At 37.5% G+C, this 26,388-nt stretch overlaps 1 protein-coding gene across 1 annotated transcript; it reads left to right on the forward strand.

Moving 5' to 3' along the window:
• Nucleotides 1-25,564, forward strand: rbm38 (RNA binding motif protein 38). Its single transcript, XM_028017135.1, has 4 exons — nucleotides 1-525; nucleotides 4,595-4,718; nucleotides 7,683-7,737; nucleotides 24,049-25,564. The coding sequence occupies exons 1-4, from the start codon at nucleotides 304-306 to the stop codon at nucleotides 24,398-24,400; spliced, it is 753 nt and encodes a 250-aa protein (XP_027872936.1). The 5' UTR covers nucleotides 1-303; the 3' UTR covers nucleotides 24,401-25,564.
• The last annotated feature ends 824 nt before the right edge of the window (nucleotides 25,565-26,388 follow it).

The raw sequence follows: 26,388 nt of genomic DNA on the forward strand, positions 1-26,388 counted from the left end.
AGACGCACCGCCTGTCGATTGGACCAGAAGCGGAAAGAAGGAAAGCGCCGTGAGAGTCCGCCGGAGCTTAAAGACTTTGCATGGGATTTTTGTTTTTATTTTCCTCCAGGACGGGAGGTTTGGAGGCACCTGTCCGCTTGAGCCGCATTTCCCTACAAACTCCGAGCGAGGCTGAAGCATGGACGCGGTTTTACCCTCATTGTTACTATTAATATTATAGGAGGTTTGTGCGACCGCTGCGCGTAAAGTTATCCTTCCTTTCTCTCGTCTCGCTGCTTAGTTTTGGGTTTTCCACCGAGCTTTATGAGTTCGCCGCTGTTTCTGGGTCAGCTGCTCGGGGTCCCGCTAGAAATAATGCCCCCCACCATGGAGAAGGACACAACTTACACCAAGATCTTCGTCGGCGGGCTGCCCTACCACACCAGCGACGCCTCACTTCGGAAATATTTCGAGACTTTCGGGGACATCGACGAGGCGGTGGTGATCACGGACAAGCAGACGGGGAAATCCAGAGGATACGGCTTTGTGAGTTGATATCTGTTTTCAGCCGATATAAAAAAAAAAAAATGACGCAGATTGACTTTGCTGACTGCAAACTGATGTCTTAAATAGTGTCTCAGCTCCTGTCAGGGCCTCCTCCACACACACACACACACACACACACACACACACACACACACACACACACACACACACACACACACACAAGCATACACTGCCACTTTGTTTAAGCAACAACCGCATGCAGCGTGTCAGATGCTGGCGGTCACATGCTGGCGGCGTGAGGAGCAGGTTATTTCTTGAAAGTGTGTCATTAATTATCCCCGTCCTCCTAAACTACAAATGAGCTGCAAAAACACTCCGCTTTGTAAAAGCAGCTGCAGCTGTTGGCAGATGTCTCTGCTGGGGGAGAGGAGGGAGACTTCAGTCTCAGAGGTGTGACATGTCGGTTGGCTGTGCGAGATAAGGCTGATGTAGTTTCATTATGACTTCCTCCTCCTCCTCCACCCCATCTCTCTCTCTTTCTGCCAGATTTGGGTGTTTGTGAGTTTCTGAAAGTGATAAAAAAAAAAATAAGAAGGAGTTGTGGGTATTGCACTTCCTCTCGGTTGGGCTGATAATTTGTCTCTTAATTGACTTTTTTTTTTAGCTTTATATCATGCTCAAATGCTATTCCCTTATCAAACATACTTGGAGTGTTGCTTTTATTCGTTCATGAATGCTTGAGAAAACCTTGAATCTCCTGGAGGTTTCAGCTCCTCCAGAATAGCAGCAGCAGTTACCAAACACCTGTTATAGAAACTACTTATCAGTGCAAAAATGTTGTCAAAAGCTTAATGGAGGAACATTGGTGGAAAGAGCAGGGGCTTCTTAAAGAGACAGAGACCCAATTTCAAGTCAAATTTCTTTGAAGTCATGTTTGAAATATATAAAGCATTTTTAAAGCAACTGAAGGAAGCATAATTACTTGATTGTGCTGTAAAATGATAGCATGTGTCAGAAAATTACATAATACTGCTTATCTAATGATTTAATGCGATTATACTGGAATCACTTTTTACCAGTCGGCAGTTTTGCATCATAGGATTGAATTGGGATGTTTGTCTTTGAATCTCACGCTGACTTTATCACTGGATTGCAGTAAAATTAGAAAAATTGATTTACGAAAATTGCAAAGTCAAATTTCTTTTAAGTCATGTTTGAAATATATAGGCTTTTTATAACAACTGAAGGTATCATAATTACTTGATTGTGCTGTAAAATGGAAAACACATAATACTGCCCCTTTAAAATGATCTGCAAAACCAAATGCTGGTATGTTTTTCATTTCACTGCCCCACTTCGTGGTGGTAGAGCCATCTGCAGCTGTGGTTTACCTTGTATATGAAGAGTAGCAGCTCTGTGGGTGTTTGTTAACCTTCATCGGCTCGCCCAGCTTCCATCTGTTCCCTCCTCAGCTTGCTCCCTCAAGGTAAATTTCTGTATCTCATCCTCCTACCCACCACAGATCAGCCCACGCCGGACCCGACGCCTGGCATAAAAATGCAGATTCCTCCTCTCATCAGGCAGAAAGGGGGTCCTGTTTCGCTTTTACACAAAAACAAAAAGAGAGAGGAAGAGAGACTGAATGATTTTCTGAACAGATAGGACTCTAGTGGTTGTAAAACGTTTTCTGTTGGTTGCAACCACAACTTCAGAGTCAACACAGGAATTTACCAACTGATGCAAATGATTCAAACACTTTCACTTTCAATAAAAATCTTAAAGGTATGTGTATTCAGGTCATGCTTTATAAAAGCACCTTTAATGTAATTTCAGCTCCAAGTCTTTTAAAGATATTTTTGCCCATCTTTCTTTGCCAAATTCCTCAATCTCAATCATATTAGATTGAAATTGTCTGTGATAATCATTAGGAAGTTTTGCCACATATTCTCATTAGTATGGACATACTATCTCATTGGTATTATTTGATCTAAACCAGGGATGTCCAATTGTTTTGCACTGTGAACGAAAATAACCAAATTGAAAGCACTCGGTTGGGGCATCTTTTGCTACAATGAAAATGCAAAATAGTTTTATCGTCAATCTTTGTTTTTTATGATTTAAACATGCAATATTTTCATGAAACAAAGTAGGAAAGAATCATTTATTGAAGCTTATTAATTAACGACAGGAGTGAAGGTTTCTAACTTTTTGTTTTATATTTTTTTGGTCTTGAAAATGTTTGTCTAATCTCAGCAACAAAAAGGAGAACATTTTCCACTTCGATAATATTAAAAATGAAAGTAAAAAACATGGTTATTAAAATAAATAAGACTTTCCCAACATTTTCCATGTATAGAAAGCTTTTATCTGCATAAGCTCCATTTTCACTGATCTAAACTGCACATCAATTTATGCCAAGGGCCACAAATGGCCCCCCAACCTCATATTGGAAACCCCTGATATAAACCATTCTGCTGCAACTTTGTATGTTTAAAGTTGTCCTTCTGAAACATGAATTTATATCCCTGTTTTAATTACAGGATACAGGCTTTTTTCTATTTGTAGCTTCAGTAATCTTCCTTTTAACTCTGACTAGCTCCAGTGCATGCTGCTGCCACCACCGTGCTTCACCATAGGGTTGGTGTGTCAGGGTGTTAGTTCTCCACACTGCATTTTTAATTTACGCTGATGAAATCTGTCTTGGCCAAACTTTAAATGCTAATCAAACTTTAGCCAAACTTTTAAACATGAATCCTTAAACTTGTCTTACAGCAGTGGCTGTTTTCTTGCCAGTCGTATATAAAAGTAAAATTTTTGGTTTTATCAGACTCTCCTAATTGCAGCTCCTCCAGACTTACCAAGGATCTTGCTGCTACTTCTCTGAATAATCTTTGCCCAATCTGTCTGCTTGATGATTGACCTGTGATATATTTAAAGTTCAGGTAATTTTTTATTGTAGCTCAGAAGTTTTATAACCCTATTCTGCTTTGAACTTCTCTACTATGTTATCTCTGACCTTTCTAGTGTGTTTCTTATTCCTGGTGCTGTTTATTTATTTATGTTCTCTTCCACAGTGTTTCCCAAAATTGAGATTGAGAATAAATAAGTGTGGAGTCTTAAGATCATCTTCAGAAATGAAACGAAATAATAAAAATCATGTCGTCTTTTATGTTTATGGTGTAAATAGAAACTAGCAAAATAGTGGCTTCTGAAACTGTTTGTGTTGTCATTGTACCTTATGTAGTGACTCAGTCGTAATTCTGGTATACTTTACTAATAATTGAGGTTAAGAAAGTCTTCCAGAGTCACGTTTTGGGTCGGAAACTGAAAAATGTGAGAACCACTGATCTAATAAGGTCTAATAAGACCCTCACAGATCATCTGTTTTGATGCTCATTGGATGTTGCATCAGATCTTTTTTAGGGGAATCAGAGTAAAGGGGGCTGACTACAAAGGCATGCTACATTTTTTAGCTTTCTTTCTCTTACAACAGATGTTGAAAACCAGATATCCGATCCAATCTAAATTTATGAATGTTCACCATCTTGTGTTGATTTATCACGGGGGTTTGCAACCTGCGGCTCCGGAGCCACAAGTGGCTCACCTAATGTGTTTAAAAACAGCTCTAATAACACCATATTCAAATTTTAGCAGTTTTTTATGTAATAATTGCATTCAATTTCCACTGTGTTAACATTAAAAGTATGAGGGAGTTGTACTGTGTCAATTTTTTTGTCATTAGTTTGAAAATTTGCCAAACACACAACATAAGGAAACTTATTTTCCTCTTTTTGGCAAAAACTTTTATGTTTTTCTTAATTTAAAAATAAAAAATAAATAAACTTTTTATAATACATTTATTTCAGTAGATATTCTTTCAAAAAACATAAAATGTGTTTGGTCAAAAGGTCATGTAACATTTATGGCTGCAGTGAGGCTTATTGAGCTCTTTGGCGTCTTAATGCTGCAGACCCCTGGTCAAATAAAATCCAAAGGAAATTCATTGAAGTAAATGTATTTGCAGTAAGGTCACAGGCTCCCTTTTGTCTTCAGCGCGTGGCTTTAGAGAGTTTTCTGAACGGATATTGATCAGCATCATTGTTTGCAGGTGACCATGGTGGACAGGGCAGCAGCAGAGCGGGCGTGCAAAGACCCGAACCCCATCATCGACGGCAGGAAGGCCAACGTGAACCTGGCATACCTTGGAGCAAAGCCTCGCAGCTCACAAACAAGTACGATTACAGCTGAATACGCCTTATTTCATCTGCTGGTACAAATATATAACAAGTGTAAAAGTTTTTTTATACGATGATGATCGTTTAAAAAACAGACAACACCCTAATAAAAGCGGGACTGATTCTTTCCTCTTCATGACAGAAGTGTATTGGTAAATTTCAGCTTGTTTAAATGAGCATGTTGTATATATTTGATCAAGTTAGTTTTTTTAATTCCTGCTGATTGAGAAATATTTAGGATACATTGGCAAGGATAGGAGATTTAAGCTGATTAATATGAATATTGATCTTCATAATTTCTCTATATAAAGAGTTCTCAATATCATAGAAACAATATTCTTATTTTCCTTATGATTTAACACACAAAAAAACATAACATTAGTTTTAAAATTGATTTTTGCCTCCATATCAATCTGAGAATTTAGAAAGAGTTTTGCACCTTTTTTTCTCTGGCATAAGATTTTAACATCATTTATGCATTAAAATCCCTCACTGTGCCTTTTATGCCATTACATCTTATCATAAATATTAGCTTCTCTTTGCTTTTGAATACCAAACCTTCTGTGGTGGTAGTTTCACTCATCTGCATGATTAAAAAAAGGGAAAATACAGTTATTTTCCGTCGGATGCTGATATTTGCAGAAAATTATCTGCAAATAATATAAAGATAATATATTTTAAAAAATCACATAATTCTCGACCTAAAGATAAAGAAAAGTAACACATTTAACTGGCATCTTCTGTTTTTGTGATGGAATAATTTGAAGTAAATATTCAATGACAAAAACTACTGAAAACCTGCGTTTGTTGTTATGTCTATAATTAAAAAACCTTAGTTGGCTCTTTATTATTTTTAGGGAAAGGTTTTAAGAGTCACTGTGGAAGATCCAAAGAGCCACTGGCGTTTCCGGACCCTCAGGTTGCAGAGTCCGACTGTAAAGGCTGAAATGATGGGAAGATTCTTCTTTTCAAAATAACTAAAGCTTGGTCAGATTGGATGGAGATAGTATGTGAAGATCGGTTTTCCAGTCTTACCACAGATGCTCAGTTGGATTCATGTCTGCACTTTGAATGAGTCATTCTGATATCGTAATGTGCTTTGATCCAAACTCTCCTATTGTCGCTCCGGCTTTGTGTTTGGATTTGTTGTTCTGCTGGAACGTGAACCTCCGCCTCAGCCTGAGGTCTTTTGCAGCTTCTAACAATTTTCTTCCTTCCAGTATTGTCGAATATTTTTCTCAATTCACCTTCTTAACACATCACTTGATCAAATATTTGGCTTTTCTGGATTTTTTCCCATAGTTCAGAGTGATGTCAACCCGTCCAGAGCCGCACGACAAGCGTGTTTTATTCATTTGGAGTTTGAATTAATGACAGAATATAAGGGTCAGGCTAAGATTTATTTATTTTAATTAGAAGAATAAGGTCATAATATTACAATAATACAGTTGTAATATTAGAAGAAGAAAGTAGTAATTTTATGAGAACTCTAACACAAAAAAAGGAATGTGGAGCATCTTGTAAAGTTATTCATTGATATAAGTTTTTAGTGCTTTGCACTTGTAATTTTATGAGAACTCCAACACAAAAAAGGAATGTTGAGCATCTTGTAAAGGTATTCATTGATGTAAGTTTTTAGTGCTTTGCAGAAATACTTAATCTTTTAACACATAAAATTATTAACAGAGACGATCTTGCAAACTGTATCTGTTTCCAAGAAAGAATTGCATGAACTGAGCTGTTTACTCTAAATCCTGCTACTTTAATCAAAGCTTTTTTCCTCACTGAAACAAATTTTTTGTTGTAATTTTGAGACATTTTTCAGGTATAATTGCATCTTTATTGTGCTAATATTATGACTATATTGTTGTAAATAAATAAAAAGTCTCATAGCCTGGCCCTAGCACATTGCCGTACAACTCACAGAAGGGACGATTGAGATAAAAGCCACTTTTTCAAAGTATTTTCTGTCATTTGTAGTTTTTTTCTTAGAAAAGAAAGCGAGAGGGGAAAAAATTGATTAAAATTGGAATTTGAATCTGTTAAGAAAAAGTCATATGTTTAATTTTCAAGCCATATCCCCCATCCCTACTAGAATCTGTGTATGTTTAGGTTAGGTGGATAAAACTTGGTAAACCACAGGTATGCTTGCCACTCAACTGAATATATCAGCCCTTCTCCACCCTTACATTTGGTCTTTGCGTTAGCTTTCCTGACGCCATTTTTTTTTTCTTCTCAGAGATATCTACCACCGCACATGCTGCATGCTTTCCCTCTGAGGTCTGACCTTGAGAACCTCTTTCCTTCGGCTTGAAAACAGCCACGCGTAGGTGTGATTGACAAACAGTGGCGCCAACAACAACTGACTGTGTTGCCTTTATTCTGGAGCCCGGCACTGCAACGCAACTCCCCGAGCATGCAGCTGAAGGGAGATGGCAGCGCTTGGTATTTTGTTATTGTGTTTCAGGGAGGCAGACAATGCCTAGAGAAAGAGGGGATGGGACCGTTATGGGGAAGAAATAACAGCATGTCTGTCTCGTCTTTGTCCTCCCAAATAACGAAAACTTGCGCGCAAATATATGTTTGAACAAAAGAAATGGTGAAGTCACACAAGCATGGTAAAGAAAAACAGATTAACGGAGGAATGAAGAAAACAAGTTGCAGAGGAGGAGCAGAGGAGGAGGACAACTTTCTCCTTTCTTACTCATCCCCCAATTGATTCCTGATGAAGTCTAGAGGCAACAAGGTCACAGATGTTTGTCAGAGAATGTTGTGCAACTCCATTTGTGTGACAGTAAATGTTGAGGGTGTAACAGTCTGTGATACCATTATAAGCATGCTAATATCTGAGCGAAACAACAGAAACACTTCAAGGAAGAAAAGCAGCTCTCACTCTGGATGTCTGTGCTACCAGAAGCTATAAAACATCCCCTCTGTCTTTCTCTTTGTCTTCCTGTGCAGCTCTTTCAGCTGGAGTTCACCAAGTCCTTCCTACGTGGGCTCAGAGGCAATACGGGTAAGACACAGAACAATCAATAAGGCTGTTTCCACCTCTCTCTCTCTCTAATTTGTGACATTTGGATCCCTGCATCCTGCTGTGACTTGGGTTTTGGATACTGTGGCCCTGCAGTGCTGGAGAAAAAAAACACTCAAAATAAATGATGTCTGTATAAACTCTAAATCGCCTATAGAGGACTGTGTCTATAAATATACTCTTGAACTGGATGTATCCTCTGTCTGCTTCTCTTTCTGGTCCATTAAATGCGTGAGAAGCTCAATTCTGAATTTCACACACACATTAGCTGAGCTTCACTGAAGCTGAGAGGAATTTAGTTCAACTCCCTCCTCTTTTTCTCATCGTACACACACTCCTCTTCACTCGCTGCGCACTGTTATTGATATTAAAACTTGTCTTCTGAGGCAGAAAGAGACAGAAAAGATGCTTAGACACGGATAGCCTTAAAATATCTTTATTCAACAGAAGTAGCATCATACTGTTGGCAATAATAAGGAAAACATTAAGCTACATACAGTATGTTACCATGCTAATCTTTACTGTGGCTTTTGTTTTTGAAAATAAAGTACAGATTTGATGTATAAGACAATCATTAGTCGTAGTTTTGTAGATGTGCTAGCACTGGATGATATGGTTGAAAAACATATCACAATATAAGGGTTTCATATCAGTCGATATCAATAATTATTGATTGGTTTTTTATTTGAAATATTTAAAATGTTGCCAAACTGGAGACATGGCCTTTCCTCTTTTAGCCACTTTCCAGCTATTCTTCTCATTTTCTGCTTTCACTTGACTTTGTTGTTTTTGTTTTTAAGCAGTTATTAAACTGCTGCTGCACAAGTTATTCAACAGGTTGTTGCTAGGTAACCAAACAACGATTGCATTAGCTGTTGCTCGGTAACCAGAGATTGAGTGAGTTAGTTGATTCCACAAACTTAGCTTAGATGTTTTCCTGTATTTTCATTGTTTGGGAGTTACAAAAGGAGGTGCTACTCTTGATTTATGCCATAATAAAAACAGACGTAATCGTATTAAGATGTGAATTTCATAAAGGGTGCTGCTGTCATCTAATTAATGAAAATATATTTCACTTAAAATAAATTTGGATGGTTCTAGATGGAGGATCATTTGAAATTTGTTGAAATTCAGGTGTAAAAGACACAAACAGATGAAAAGAATATGAAACAGGAGACTGTGCAGCAAGCGCAAATTTACTACTTAACATGGTGTACGTGTTCTCTCGATAATAACAGTTTTGTTTTAATGCCAAACATTATTGCTCAAAACAAGGATTGGTTTCATCACACCAGGAAGCATTCTCCAATCAGACTTTAGGGAAATTCAACCATTGGACCTGGATGTTTAAGATTTTAGATTTCTCTTACGAACTGAATTCTTCTTCAGTGTTGCTGTCAGCCTATTGGTTCCTTCCCTGACCAGTTTCAAGCTCGTCTTTTGAATCGTTTTAATGAAATTTCCAGTTTTTTATAACGTTTTAGTCATCCGACACTCTCTAATCACTGATTACTTTGTGTCATGGTTCATAAATAATACCGTTTAACTTTTTGTGCTTTTCTCTGGACTAATACCTTTGTACAGATGGCATCCATCAGGTCATTTGTAATCATTAACATATTCAGGCTTGATTGTCATTTAACTGCACATTTAAAAAGTACATGTCGTGTTGCAAGACTCTAATAATATTAAATAAATACATGAAATAATAAATACAAAGCATGACAAATAGCTAAAATAAATAAACAATAATAAGTATAAATATAAGTGTCCGATATTTTCAGGAGCCATCGCAGCTGCGTCCAAACAGTCGTCGCCATGGCAACAGAACCGTTATGACAGTCATTGTTTTCGATCAGATTCAATGTATGAAGTGATCTTAGATCAGGATACATTTTGATTCTTACTAACTGTTTTCATAGGGTTAGTTATTCTTTAGTTAATAAAGAAAGATGCTTTTGATACCTGAATCTTCTAGTTTTCAATTATTTGAAAAAAATATCACCCCTTTCCAGCTTCCCACAGGCCGACGTGCTGCAGCTACAAAAAAGCCCATTAAAAACCAAAACTGTTGCGAGTGCTATTAATATTGCAGCCCTCAATTTGTGAATGAGGGATGAGGGAGTTTAAGCTGACCCAGATGGGCCTATGAATGAGTGATGAGATGAGGTGTGATAGAAAATCTTCCAGAACGAGGGCAGACATTTGAAACACAGCGGGGGGTTTTGGTCTTTTAATCTCTGCTTCCAGGAAGACTCGCGGTTTGACACCTCACAGATGGAAACAAAGCAGGCAACAAACATCACCTGGTACGCTAAAACTAACAGACACACCCGTGAGGCGAACGCAGACAAGACACAGAAAACCCCCCAGTTCAAGCTTTTGGAATCTTTTCCTATGGTGTCTAAATAATTGATCAAATACGTGGATTTGCTTTTAACTTTTTTAAAAAATGAAGTTAAGCACAAGTTTTTCTATGTTGAAATAAAGTGAACGTTTTGCTTTTAACGTTAATCTTTAAAGCTAATATTTATTATTAATTAGTCTTGGATTTTTATTTTTGATTTAACTGAAAACATCTACTAAAGCTACAAGACAACTTTGTGTTTTATTTCTCTAACAGCTGGACAATTATGATAAAACCTTCACTGAATAAGCAGATAAACATTTCTACTGCATGAAAGGAAGTTTTTAAAGAACGCTCTGAAGATATTACTTCCACAGAGTGTGCACCCATGGGCGCCAGATTATGTTGTATTATTTGGACGCTCTTTTGGAAAAATGCATTGATAAAGCTACAAGGTTGAATGGGTGACAAGCAGAGAAGCAGAAGTATAATTTTGGACTATCGTTCAGGTGCTTGTGTGTGCTTCAATGTATCTGACATCTTAACTGTTATGAAGGACGGCGTGGAAATGGTGAATGAAAAATAAGTTTTGAAATGATCAGCTAGTGTTAGTGAGAGAGGCAATGGTCTGTCTGAGAGATTAGTAACTAGAAGTGGTTTGTTCATTGCTAAAACTATTTTTTGACATGGTTCTCATGAAAAACAACATTGCTTTTGTGCTTTTTTGATAGAATTAACGTACTGAGCTACTGAATGTAGTTTATTTCAGCTCTTGAGGGTCTTCTAGGGTTGTTGTGCCAAAAACAGATCACAAGCTTAGAGGAGGCATCACTCTTGCTGTGGCAGCTCTTAAAATGGATAATCACCAACCATGCCACATCAGACTGGCTACATAACTGTCTGCTACACCACACGGGATGTTTATGTTAATTTGTGTTTATTTTAGCTTAGTTTTTAATGGCATGATTGGTTGTACGTCATTTTTAAAGCTTTCATTGTTGTAGTTCTGTCATTTTACTAAACGTTTGTTAATTGAAAGTGCTTTATAAATAAAGTCGGGTTAGATTGGATTGCATGGTCTTTCTTTCTCAGCTGAGGTTTCTCACCTATGAGTCACTAAGGTCTCCAAGCGATGAACACAGAATGTGAAACCTTTTGGTGTATATTTTATTTAATCAAAACACTGTCAGCAAAGAAAAACTATCTGTGGTTTGGCATCTAGGCCTTAAGTTTAAAGTGAAACATAATTATGTAAAGTAAATGTCTAGAGATGTGGAGTTGCTGTAGCATTGGAGTTACGTTGTTGGTCAAAACTGGAGCAAACCTTTTAACATCTAACCTGAAATAAAGGTACAGTTTTTGTTATAAGTGGTCATTCAGGTAGAGTAGTCTTACCACAAAAATCTTTTGAATCCCTCTGCAGTGTGCTGGTTTGATAAGTCTCTAATCACTCTTCATTTACATATTTCTAGATTTCAGACCTAGAAGTGAATATAATTAAGAGCTGCAAGCCTGAACACAGTTAAAAAAAGTAAAGTTGTGAGCAGGATGGTGTTTATTTTGAAATAATTACGTAATCAATTGTTATTATGTTCATTATTATAGATCTATTGTTTGTTTTTCTTGACTGAATCCAAAGTGAAAAACTGATCTTAATACAGATGTCACTGCTTGCATTCTGCCAGGAAAGCATCACTGATTCAATCAGATCTGAGATCATTTCAGGAAAATATTTCTGATTCTAGTCTTGATGTACTATTCTTTCATCAGCTTAACGATGATGTGGCTCAAATCAAAGATGTAAAACAAGAGAATTTGTTAATTTCTTTTCTAATTGATTGCTTAGCCTCATGTATTAGGTAATAAATTCTGTATTTTTCTTGTTGCTGATCTTATCATTTATTTTTATTTGATTTGAGGTGAGCAGATTGTCTTCATGCAGCCCAGCAGGATAACTACTTTTCTTTTTCTCAGCTTCTGTAAAGTTTATCAGTGTTGTGAAAGTGAGCAGAATTCCCCTTTAATCAGGTAACAGTTTTAATATTTGCATGTTTTCTTTCATTCTAAAACACAAATCTCTGAACTAGACGTCGAACAATCAGTTTGTGTTTCACCGCAGTTTATTTATCTGTTGTGAAACAAGAAGTGAGACCAGAGCTTGCGACATTGGTAACCTCAAGAGGTCTTGGTGCTGCACAGCTGCATGAGGTATTGTGCTTTAAGAAAACAAACAGACAATAATTTGTCAATTTAGATTTAATACTGTCACTTCAAATGTTGTGTTATAAATGTAGGAAGTCAAGGATTATTTTAGAGCTAAACCGATGGAAAGAGATATGAGTGAATGTTGATGCTTTAAATTTAATTAAGTAGATTTCAACTTTCACTTTGAAATCATGTTTAAATATGGTACCAAAGAATCCTAAAACCTGTGACATAATAAATAAATAAATATCTATTTTTTTGTCCTGCATGTGCAAAGGACACATCTGTCTCTGCTCGGATGTTTTTGCTCTGAGGCCGTGTGTGTCTTTGACATGATCAGTATGACTGCAGTCAGTTCGCAGCTTTTGTTGGCAACATATTGGGGGATTTTATGAGAGGCAAAAGTAAAAAAACAGAGCTAAAGGTTCAAGCTAAGCAGTGCTGACAACAAAGAACGAAACAGCTTTATTGCCAGAATCATCCAAATGACTTACACTATTTTTAATCTCTGCCTTTAGAGTTTAAACTTCTGTAATATCTGCTTTTCATTTTGGATAAAAGTAGCGATATTGGACATTTTTACAGTATTCCACCAGATTCACCCATTTTGTAGACTTATTCTTTTGTATGTTTACATTTTTTATACAAAGAGGTGTAGATAATTAATTGTAGGACAGTACAAGGGTTAGGAAATGAGCGGGGAAATCATTTGTTTTCTGTATTTGACCTGTTAATTACACATAAAAATGACAAACAGGTTTTGGCTGGTCCATTGGTGCATTTTTACTAAAAAGAAATGTTGGGAGCTGTAACCAGGCTGTCATGATAACAAATTTTGTCCCAAACGTTATTACAATAAACGATAATAGTGTTTTGAGACCATTTTCAAGCAATATGATCACCACTGCTTAATAATGCAAGAACACGTTCACAGAAATCAATAAACTTCAAATTCTGATGAACATTCAACACTGGAACCTGAAGACATTTCAAATATCCAAAATAAATAAACAAGAAATAAAAACAACTTATGAAGTCTCTGTAAACAAAATTGACCTTTAAAAAAAGGGCTAGTTGACACCAAAACTGAAGACTTTTGTCATCTGAAAAAAGTACAAAAATGATAAATCATGCAAATAGAAATTATTGAATTTGTTTTAATTTATCACACAACTAATTGAGGCCAGCCGACCCAGAGGACTACAGACCAGTTGCTCTCACATCTCATGTGATGAAGGTCATGGAGAGACTGGTCCTGGCCCAGCTGAGGCCTAGGGTGAGGACGTTTCTAGACCCCCTGCAATTTGCCTACCAGCCCCACTTAGGAGTTGACGATGCCGTCATCTTCCTGCTGCAACGAGCACTGTCACACCTGGATGGTGGAGGAGACACTGTGAGAATCACATTCTTTGATTTCTCCAATGCCTTCAACACCATCCAGCCTCTGCTGCTGGGTGAGAAGCTGCGGAGGATGGGTGTCAACGACTCAGTGATCTCCTGGGTGACTGACTACTTGACGGGCAGGCCACAGTTTGTCCGTCTGGGCAGTGTCCTGTCTGATGTGGTGGTCAGTGACGTAGGAGCTCCACAGGGAACTGTGCTTTCTCCCTTTCTCTTCACCCTGTACACCACTGACTTCCAGTACAACTCTGAATCATGTCACCTACAGAAGTTTTCTGATGACTCAGCGGTTGTCGGGTGTATAGGGGATGGAGGGGAGGGGGAGTACAGGACACTGGTGGACAGCTTTGTGGAGTGGTCTGACCAGAATCACCTGAGGCTCAACATTAGTAAGACCAGAGAGATGGTGATTGACTTCAGAAGGAAGAAGATACCTTCACGGCCACTAAAGATCAAAGGGGAAGTGGTGGAGGAGGTGGAGGATTACAAATACCTGGGAGTTGTAATCGGCAACAGACTGGACTGGGCATCTAACACTGACACTGTATGCAAGAAGGGGATGAGCAGACTCTAGTTTTTAAGGAAGCTGAGATCCTTCAATGTGTGCAGCAAGATGCTGGAGACCTTCTATTACAGTGTTGTTGCCGGTGCCATCTTCTTTGCTGCTGTGTGTTGGGGAAGCAGCATCAGAGCCGGCAACTCTAATAGACTAGACAAAATCATCAGGAAAGCTGGCTCTGTACTGGGACTAAGGCTGGAGTCCCTGGAAACTGTGGTGGAGAGGAGGACACTGAAGAAGGTTCTGTCTATTATGGACAATAAACAGGACCCTCTCCACCACATAGTGGACAGATAGCGGAGCACCTTCTCACATAGGCTGCTCCAACTCCGCTGTCGTAGGGACAGATACAGGAAATCCTTCCTGCCACATGCCATCTCACTGTACAATAAAAGCTAAATTATTGTTCTGCACTAATCAGTCCAATTTTGCACAACTGCACTGTGGCACACTTGCTGTACATATATTTACATATACATACTGTATCTGCATTTTTTGAATCTTTGCAAGGACTGCTCTAAGCTGCCTTTTATATTGACAGCATGTTATATTTTATTTTTATTTTTATTTTGTCTACAATTGCTACTCGGTGGTGGTTGTTGTGTGTCTTGTCTCTATGCTGTAACTGCGAAATAATTTCCCTGCTGGGATGAATAAAGTAATTCTATTCTATTCTAATTGATGTATTGCGTATTGTGAGAGGCCTAGCTGTAACGACAAACAAAATATAATTTTCAAGAGGAATCAAAGAATTTAATCTGATTATTTAGGATACAAAAATATCTGGAGTTTCATAAGCTAATCAGATTTATTTCCATAAATTTCACAATAAACATAAACTCTATTTAAAAGTGTCAGCAGGAATTTGGTTGCTTTCACCCCTTTTCTTCCACCAGTCTGCTCAGACAAACACTCAGACTATAAACAACAAATATCAAAGATAAACAAGGCACAGCTCTGTTTGCTGCCTCTGCGTATTTGCTCAAAGTTTTAAGAAGACGGAGTACGCCTCGACGCCAAATGTGCCTCTGAGATACAACTGAATCTGGGTGGTTCCAGTTTAAAGGAGCGACTGGAGGGAGGGTGCGTCTGTCGCCTGTGGTCACCCGCTCGTCTGCCTGCAGAGACAAGGTTAACGCATTTCCTTAGCAGAAAGGAAGTTGCTTTTTTTTTCCCCAACAGGTTTTTTATGTTTCTATTTCTTGAGAGAAACTAAGAGAGGAAGGAGATGGATGTGTGGTGAGACGTGTTTAAGATGGTGTGGGAGCAGCTGGGGGAGGATTTCCTGTTGAAGCAGAGGAACTGAGTGGGGTGACAGAGTCGTAGCACACACCTGTGGCCGAGGGTCTTCAGTACAGCTCCAGAGCTGGTGATGGACACAATGCTGGAGCTCATTTTATATATTCATACCAAAACCCCAGTGCTTATATTTCCTCTTATTTTTTACAGTCACACCCTGATTGTTCTCTCTTTTCCTTTCACCTATTTCTCTTCATCTAAAGTTATCACTTTCTCTTTGTTCAGGGCTTTGCGATAGATGACAAACCCTCCGGTGGATTTATTTTTCCCTCAGCTAGGGACCTAATTAGAGGAGGCCCTTCTGTTGGATGAAAAAATACAAAGTCTGAGAAAAAAAATCTGAAAGCAAAACACAGCTGAAAGCTTTTCAAAATGCTGCTGTTGTCGTTCAGCTTTGAGCTTTTGTTCCTGTGAAGTGTGTGTCAAAGTGCTACATTCAGCTGCCACCTCTTTTTTTTTCTATTTTCCTGCCAGAGCAATGAATGTATGCGAACAGTGTTGAAGATATACGTAGAGGCAAGTTTCTGTCGAGTATTTCAGGCTAACTTAAGGATTTTGTGTATATCATGCGCCTTCAGGCAGATAAGGAACGGGGGAGAGAAAAGCGAAGGGGAACTAGAGAGTTTACAGATAAGCACAGGGCACAAACCTTTTTGGGGCCCTAAGCAGATTTTCATTTGGTGGGCCCCCATGCCAACAGGCCGGCTCATAATTCCTCGGCTGCTCTAAGTGTGTAAAATACCTACTACAATTAGTAAGTATGTTAATTTGTTAAAATGTTTTAAATATTTGAAAGTAACATCAGCAGAAAAACACTTAATTTAAATCAAATCAAATCAACCTACGTATAATACCTTATATTTTATTTGTGTACCTATAATACACAAATATTTATTATATATAGCTATAAAAAAATAGATCAAAATTGTCATGTGTAATTACATTTATTTTGCAATATCTTTACGAACTAAATCTAAGTTTTAGTTTTACAACTATAAAATAGTTTGTATTATATATACGCATATATACATCTATATGTATATATTCACGTAAATACTGTACATACATATATATGTAAGTATACTGGTATATCCTGATGTTGCTTTCAAGTAGTTAAAATAATACATTTTATTATTAATTTCTCATAATGTCGCGTTTTGCTCTTGTGGGCCCCCTGGTGGCCCTTGAGGGCCCTAAGCAGCCGCATAACTCGCACATGTCTTGGGCTGGCTCTGATGACCAGCGTTTAAAAAAAGCTATACTGATGCAAAACGGAGTTAAAGTTGGTTAAAAACAAACTTTTTGGCTTGGTTTGTTGTGCAGATCCATATTTTTTTCCAGCTCTAGATGCTCTGCAGTGCGTTTATTCGTTAAAGCTAAAGCTCACAGCTCCACTGCACTTGAAGAAGTCTTTTCAGTTTCAGGCCCTTGAAGACATATGATAGACCAGTCAATAGTTTTTGTCTGACATTAGTATAAAGCCCAGCCCTTTGGGTAGAGCAGCTGAATGGAAATCAACAGCTTGCAGGCAGATTTATATAAAGTGAAGGTCTGTGAGACATTTTTCCGATTCCATCCAAATATTGAGTTGCTTGTGTCATTACTAGAATAACTGATGTACTTGAAGCAGAGAGGTGAACGCTCTCTGAGGAGATGGAGCTGGTAATCATCGCTGCTTTGAGGTTTTAACCTATTATAGATGACCACTGAGGAAACTTCATCCACATTTAAAAGAAAACACATTGAACATCATGTATTGGTTTGAACCAGGCTTGAAAACTAAAATAAACACGCTCAGCTCAGATAGTTTTTACTGCGGCAGTGTGTCTGCTCTGCCTATTTTAACATCATTGAGCTTTAATAACTCTTATATATGTGGTATTTATATAAAGTTGTATAAGTACTCTTATATAAGAGTACTTACAGTATATACTCTTTATTAGATAGAACAGCCAATTAGATGGCTGTTAGAACAATTAGATAGAACAGATAAAAAATAAATGTTCTTTTTTTTTTTTACTTAGATAAACAAATCTTTATCTTAACTCTGAGATTTCCCAGAGATGACGAGCATTTAAAAATGCAACTTGTTCTAAACATGCATAAGTTAAAATTTCTAAAGGTTTGAACAGAAAAACTTTGCCTTCCTATTACCTGCTGGAAATGCTGCTCTCTCCTTTTTTTTTCCGCAGAACGGAATGTCTCAACATTTCACCGAATACTGATTACTTTTATGTTGCTTCTTAAATCAATGTGATATATCTAACAAAGAGATCTGAAACCTGCAGCTCCAGAGCTTGAAGCTCAATATTTGGATTGAATTTCATAAAGAATGACACTGAAAGTACTACTAGTATGCGTTTTTCTTGCAATTAAGTTGGCAATCTATGTAATTTTTATTTTATACATTATTTTCCGTCCTACAGAAAGAAATTGCAAAATTTCACGTTTATCTTTGATTTAAATCCTAAAAATAGAAAGAAAATTTCCTATAACAGATATTTACATATATATATAACAAATATCTGAAATTCTATGTTGTCTTTTTTTGAAAAGTCATGGCATTTGCAGTTCTAAAGTTTTATTTGGCTGATCTATGAGTAAATCTGTCTCTCTATGTTGTAAAAGTTGCAGACTTCTGATTTAACCTAATTGAAATTCAACTTTAAGCCTTCATTGAGTTCAGCCTGTTGATCTCAGCATTGATATTATGAACACACTGACTGGAAAAACATCAAATTTTGGACTTATCAGACTGCACAGATCAAACTAAAAATCAGCTAATCAAATCAGTTTTGACCAATAAAAACGTGATCTCTAGTACAAATACTTTTAAAAAAAACACTTTCAGCTTCTTAAGATCTGGGATTTTAGAACATCAAGAGTAATTTTGGGAGTATGGGGGTCATTACTCACTCATTTATTATGCCAACTGTGTAACATACCCTTCAGAGTGCAGTCTAAGGCGCACAGAAATCATCATGACTGAGTTGTGATATTATCCAGTAAACCCGTCAGTTGTTTTCTGCTTTCTCTGACTCACTGAAACAGGGATTGGTGATACAGACAGAAACGCCTGAACCGAGCGTCCGGCTCCGACGCCGGCCCACACTCCCTCAAGCCTCTGTGTGTTTATGAGGACAGAGGGTCATGAGTGTGCGTCTCTTCGACTGACTCACATCCCTCATGCGAGCGCTTAAAAGTGCGGCTGGCTCAAGGCGCGAGAGATACCGTCGCCGATCCTTCACCTCAGACGCAACCCTGACCTTCGTAGGGAAAAAGACAGAGGAATAAGCGGATGTTTTCACGTTTATTCTCTGTAGTCATTGTTTGCTGTCTCTTTCATCCTATGCCTGGTTGGAGTGCGGACGGTGAGGGGGAGTGCTTTCTAGTGGAAGATGGCTGTGAGGGAGTAAAGCCCACAGAGGGGAGGGAGATGGGAGTCAGCGGAGGTTATTCTGCTCTCATGAGTCTGTTAGTGAGCGTACACCCATGCAGCTGCGCCAATTAGTCCTGCCATGCTTGAACCCCCACTCATTCATCACACACACACACACACATCTCCTTCTAAGCTACTAAACTAACGACACACAACCTGAGACATGTGCATTACCGTCTTGCCTGTTCGCTCTCCCTGAACGTGATGAGTCTGAGCGTGCTTACATCTTCAGTGTGTGTGTGCGTGTATGCGTGTGTGCTTGACAGTCTGCAGTGATGTCAGGCCCGGGAAGGAGCAAGGCGAGTCAAGGCGAGGCACAGCTCCCTCCCTACGATAACGCTGTCACATCGGATCAGTCAGGCCGAAGCACAGGCGGGCAGGCAGGCGGGCGGCCGCGGCAATGACACTGCACTTCTGCTCCGGGTGACGGGATTCAGAGAGGACAAGGAAGAGCTTTGTTTTGACTTCACATGTAGCTGGATGCCATTAGCTTGCAGCTTCTTAGGTCTGAACTGCTCGATATGTCCAATGTAACGGCACGGTTTCACTATTTTATTCAAATTAAGTGTGTTTATCTTTGAACATTTTCAAGTATTAAATACAAAGTCGGATAACTAAAGAGTATTTAACAAAGTATTTAATTAACTATTATGAAATCCTAATAGAGAGACACACTAGGGTTTCACTAACCAATACTGATTTTAGGTCCTATTTGTGGATTACAATTTGGACTAATTTCATATATTATACTAAAAACTATAAGACAAACACCTGAGTACAAACACAAAAGCTTACCAAGGATGTTTAGTCTCGTTTCTAGTGCAATTATCTTAGTACAATTTGAAAAAGGCAAAACTAAATTACAAGTAACTTTCTTTGTAGATCTGGAAGCTTGTAAGGCTTCTAGATCTACTATTTCCACTGACAGATTATTTCAAGACATTTTTCTGATGTTATAAGTGAAATAATCTGATTTTTCAACATTAAGAAGGTATTGACTTAAAACAAGCTCCTATCTTGCTAAAAAGTTACTTTTAAGTTATTTTTGTCTTATACAGCTCTGGAAAAAACTACAAGTCCACGGCACCAAACCCCATTAAAAACTTCCTGGTTATTCCAGCGAATATTGATTTCTGACCTCTTCCTGAGTTAAAACATTAGTATTGTTGTTTCTAAATGAATATGATTATTTTCTTTGCATTGTTTGAAATCTGAAAGCACTGCATCTTCTTTGTTATTTTGACCGTTTCTCATTTTCTGCAAATAAATACTTCTTTTCTTTTCTTGGAATTTCAGAGACATGTTGTCAGTAGTTCGTAGAATAAAAGAGGAATGTTAATTTTACTCAAACATATACCTATAAAAATCCAAATCAGATAAATGGATCATTTTAAGTGGTCTCCTAATGTTTTCCAGAGCTGGATTTGCACTAAAAACCAGACAAAGATTCTTGGTAAGATTTTGTATCTTTGCTGTTTTTGTTCTCAACTGTTTGTGTTATAGTTTTTAGTATAATATATGATATCTGTCCAAATTGTAATCCACAGATCCATCCTAAAATTAGTATCTGTTGGTTAAACCTTTACATCAATACTTTTTTAAAGTACCAGCTCCACTGGCAGATTATTTCACTTTGGAAAAATGTCTTGTTCCTGCTAGTGCAACAGTACTTTTTAAAATCAATATTAAAGGAATTATTTCTTTTACTTTTAAAAAGCTCCCATATCCTGCTGAAAAGTTACTTGTAAGTTAGTTTGGTCTTATTTCAAGTGTGTAAAGATATCTGCACTACAAACTAAAAATACATGGTAAAACTGTGAGTTTTTGCTGTGAATTTATTCATCTCTTTGCAGATTTAGCTATAAAGTAACATTTTAGTTCGACCAACATGTCTCTTCTGACCTGAAGTAATATTTTTATTTTGGAGTGGCTCAGCTAAAGTCTATAAAGATTAAGGTGATGGCAAAGATTTTTACCCAACTTCAAGAACCAAGAATTTTGTCAGCAAATATAGCTAGAAAAAAAAAAAAAACAGGTTCAGAATTATTTAAATCTAACTTAAAAGTGGAAAATCTTTGCATTATATCGTCTTTCATGTCATTGTGGAGGATTTGTTTTCTTGCTCTTTATACAAAATTGCTTCATTGCTTAAATGACCCAACTTGGGCCGGGCTTTAGCTGTCACAAAGATGATCTATATTTTATTTATTTTCCCTTTGAGAATGATAAAGTATTTTGAACTGAGCTGAATCTCACTTTTGACTATAAAACACTTCAGAAGAGTTCATTATCATCTCAAATCTGGAACATTCGAAGCTCCTGAGGCTACAAAACAAACTCAATTTATCGCCCTTCTTTCCCTGCACTCCACACTTGGAAATAGGTGTTTTTTGAGAGGAAACAGGCTTTTGTCTTGAACCAAACATGTACTGCTTTGTAGTTTTATTTTGGTTTTTTTAATAATTGAACTGTCAGTCACATTGGTATTTATCACACTTATTCATACCTGCAGCATCTGAAATGAATCTCTTTGGGGTGATTATTTCGCACTTTCTAACTCTTTGTTGACTTTCGTTTCACCTGTTTTCCACTTGTAAATATTTTTTTCTCATAGTAGAATAAGGGATCTCAAATTATTAAAATATTATACCAGATATTCAAGTGGTATTCAACTGCTCCTTTAAGGTCATTGCTAATTACTGTAAACTATCAGACTAACTTCAGGAATATCTTTAAGCCCCAAATAAGGGGGCTAATACGCCATCTTGTCTTTTCCCAGAAACAGAAAACAAACATTGAAGAAAAAATGTCTTCTGCTGTGTTTAGAAACAAATATTGAACTTTACACATCTTTTTAACTTGATCGCACACAGACCAACATGATATCGGACTCTTCTTACGCATAGAATGACTTTACATTTGGTCTTGTATTTGATTGTTTTGCCTCATTTACATTAGCAAAATTAAACACATTTTCTTTTAGTTGGTTTTTGATTGGGACCCAGCAGGGCCAGAGGGGTTAAAAGTGGAGTTATTTTTGTTTGAATTACTTTACGGGCTTCATGAGAGTGATGACAGGCGCATTCTGGTGTACGTCTGTGTGTTGTGAACACAGCAGAGTAGGTGAGAACTGGCTGAGACGCTGTGTTTGTTGTGAAAGCACACTTGATCGCTGCTCTGACTGTGCTTATGGGTAAGCACCTTTCACCTGCTCCCATTCAATGACAAACTTACAGTCACGATAACCGGAATGTCTCCAGGCGTGAAAAGGGAAACGCAAGGGTTGAGAACTGCCTCGCTCTGCTGTTAGCATTTTAACACCGCAGTGTAACCTAATTCTTCTGACATGATTGCTGTTGCTTTTGCCAGATGTAACTGAGGCAGTCTAGGTTAAGTGGGCAGCCTCAGGCAAGGGCATGAGTGAATACAGGAGGACAGTAGAGAGCTTTTTCTCTCATTGTTGAGTGTTGATGTTCTCATAAAGAGCAGCTACTGCTGCATTTTCTGTCTCTGAGTGCACATGGTTCAGAAACTAGAATACATTCAGTTCAGAAATGTATGAAATCATGTATAAATGTTTAATTTGGATTAAAATAGGATTTGTTTTACGTTTTTTTCAGTCAGCATGCTAATTAAATTTAAACTCAGGGGAGAATATCTATTTTAAACCAAATGATGAGAACCGCAATTAAGGGAGGTGGAAAACGCCTGTAACGAGATCATTGCTTTAGATATAATGAAAAGGACTTTCCATACAATATGTAGCAACATTTATAAATATATAGAACCCAGCTGGGTCCAAATATCAATCAAATAGTTGTATTAATTTTACTACAATCCAGTCATATAGTTAGATTCAATTACAATGTAGTTACTGTTTAATTCCAGTTGGAAAAAAGTAATTTATTTAGTGATTCCAAGATAATAGCTTTGAATCATTAACTGTGAAGTAATTCTGCAGCCTGAGTGTTGTGAAGAGACAGTTTTTAATTTAGATAACTAAACCCAGAAGTACTAAACCAGAAGCATTTTCTAGTTGGTGCATGAAGATGATGCACCGATTGTTTAGAAATAAAACACAAAAAGACGACGGAAGGAATGCCTTACAGAGGAAAGACAAATAAAAAGAAAACATTACTGGCTCTGTCCATGAAGGAGAAAAACAAAGAAGCGCTGAGTCACTTTCTATGGAAAGAAGAACAAGAAAAGTAGAGATTACAGAAAGAGAAACAAATACTTCCAGAAGAACAAATCGAACGTTTTAACATTTAGGTCAAATTGTTTACAAAATGCCAATTCACAAACATATTTGGAAGAATCATATTAACACCCACTTATCTCTTAAAGAAGATCGTAATGTCTGTCACATTTCTGTGTACATAAACAGTTATGGTTTTTGTCTTTTTGACCTGCATTGTTCTTTTTAGGACTAAAAATTCTTATTTTAGAACAAAAATGGCAGCAAATCCGACCTAATTCCTGGTATACAAATTCAAAAATACTTTATGGACAACAAAACAAAACAAAACCCCTTTATTGATTCAAAAGGGAAATTAAGCATTGCAACTCATTAATTCAAAGTCTTCAAAGAGTTATGGTACACTGGAAAAAAATAAAAAAACATCTCCAATTTAAGGTAAAATACCAGTTGCTGTGGTTGCCAGAATTTTACCGCATTTATACAATAAATACGGTAAAATCTTACCTTACTTATACAGTAATATTCTGGTGGTATTTAATGTAAATTAGAAATGTGTTTTTTTATTTTAAAATGTAGGTTGTAATGGCTTTTGGGAGGAAAGATACCTTATTTTACAGTGAATATACATTAATGTACCAATATATTTTTAGTTTTTGTTACTTAAAAGAGGTTATGGGGGTTTTTTTTGCTTGTTTTGTTGTCAATTTTTTTCAGTCATCTATCGTTCTGCAGAAGAATCGTTTGACTTTTGTCAGTAAATAATATAAAACAGACGGTAATCATCATCCTCAGAGCCTTCCTCGTTCATCCCCCAGCTCTAACCTGCTCCTCTGTTTCTGCAGGTTCACCCAGCAGTACGTCTACCCCCAGGCGTTCCTCCAGCCCAGCCTGCTGCTGCAGTCCCACCTGAGCCCCACCGCCACAGCCCTCACCTCTCCTTACCTGGAGTACAGCTCTGCCTACAGCCCCTACGCCCCGTCGGGACTGGAGCAGTACCCCTTCGTCCCCTCGCCGTCGCCCTCAACAGGCTACCTCAGCTACAGCTTCTCCCCGGGTACGCCGACGCCCGCGCTCACCGCTCCTCCCACCCCTCCAGCAGCCATCCATCCTCCCCTGGCCGCGCTCACCGCCGTGTCCGCCACGCCGCCGGCCTTCCTCCATTACCCCCTCCACCAGCCCGACCGGATGCAGTGAGCAGACCTGAGCAGCCAATCAAAACACTGCTGCTGATTGGAGGCTGGACCTGGTTTATAAAAAGGGCTTTTTGAGAGAACTCTCTTTCCTCGGTGTAATGATCATCCTGCGTTGTCGTCAGCACACACTGTGAATGTTTTTCCAGAACCGGCAGGACTCTGTTGTGATCTTTTAGATGCTTCTTCTGGGCAGGAGGGAACGTAAAGTAAAGACAAAGAGAAATCCGTCTTTCTGCCATGTTGCTGCAGCTGCATTTTCTCCAAAGGTACTGCACTGAATTCTGGACTTCAGCCAATCCGAGAGCCAGGTTCTCTCTGAAACACGGGGCCTGTTCCCTCTGCTTCAAGGTTAGCTTTCTATCTGAGAGGACGATTTCTCTCTGCCCCCAACTTATCATTTTTATTACTCTCTCCTTTCAGCGAGGAACAAAAAAAAGTTTATTGTAATCCCTCTTTGTTCCTGTTATCTACTGCTAGGAGGTTGTAACATGAGCATCTTCACAGAATATGCAATTAGGATTACTAAGGATGAGTAAGAACAAGGTAGGCAACACTGGCATTTCGTTTTTGTTGTTTTTCTATTCCTAGAGCATTACGCAGAGCACAACTCTGTCAGGATTTAAACACAACATTCATAAGATCTTTTTTTTTTTTTACTTCTTTTGTCTTCTGGACACATTTTTTGTTTCTTTAATTTTAGTGCCCTCCACAGCTATTAGCAGCTCTAGTAAAAAAAATGAAGAAGCTCAAGAACAATTAAGTTGAAAAAAATCCCACATTCAGAAAAAATTATTATGTCAGACTTACTGTGACCTTTAAATACAACTGTAATATATATTTTTTTGTATTTTAACATTGGGTTTTAAGTTGATTTGTGTCTTTTTTAGTCATATTCTACATTTTGTGAGTTAAATATGACACAAGAAAGGAACTAATATATCTTAGCCACTCTCCAAACAGGTCAGGTAAATAGCTTTAAGAATTTAAATAAGCAAAAACTAAATTATTAATATGTAAAAATGCACCATTGTTAAGCATGGTGGAGGATGTATGATGCTGGGGGTCTGTTTATCTCATAAAAGTCCAGGGACCTTTGTTATTAGCATAAGATCCTAAGCTCTTTAAAATGCTGGGACGTTTTAAATAAAAAATCTGGTTTACTCCCCCAGAAAACTGAAAGAGCTGAAAATATCTTTGGTCTAATTTCTAGTGCAAATATCTTAGTCAACTTGAAATAAGACAAAACTAATTTACAAGTAACTTTTTAGCAAGATATAGGAGCGTGTTTTAGGTCAATAATTCCTTAATATTGATGAAAAGGTACTTGTTCCATTGACAGATTATTTCATGTTTAATATGGGAAAATGTCATAAGTGAAATAATCTGCAATGGAAATGGAACTTTTTCATCAATATTAAGGAATTATTATCTTAAAACAACCTCCCATATCTAGGTGAAAATGACTTGGAAATGAGTTTAGTTTTATTTCAAGTGTACTAAGATATTTACACTAGAAACTAGACCAAATAGAGTTGGTAAGACTGTGTTTTTGCAGTTGAGTATCATTTAGTAATTAATTACACTGTAAAAACAGAAATTATTTTTTGTCTGGTTTCTAGTGAAGATATCTTATTACACTTCAAATAAACCAATTTCTAGTGCAAATATCTTAGTCAACTTGAAATAAGACAAAACTAATTTACAAGCAACTTTTCAGCTAGAAATAGGAGCTTTTGTCAATAATTCCTTAATATTAAATTTAAAAAGTACCAGTTATGAGTGAAATAATCTGCCAGTGAAACAAGACATTTTTTCCATCTTAAGTGAAAATGTCCACTGATGGATTATTTCACTTTTAACTAGTACTTTTTCATAAATATTAAGGAATAATTGACTTAAAACAAGGTCCAGTTTCTTGCTTTCAAATGTACTAAAAAACTAGTCAAAATATCTGGTAAGGATATTGGTTTGCCAATATATGTGGAGGGC

This window comes from Xiphophorus couchianus, chromosome 1 (assembly GCF_001444195.1).
Source record: "Xiphophorus couchianus chromosome 1, X_couchianus-1.0, whole genome shotgun sequence".
Lineage (NCBI taxonomy): Eukaryota > Metazoa > Chordata > Actinopteri > Cyprinodontiformes > Poeciliidae > Xiphophorus > Xiphophorus couchianus.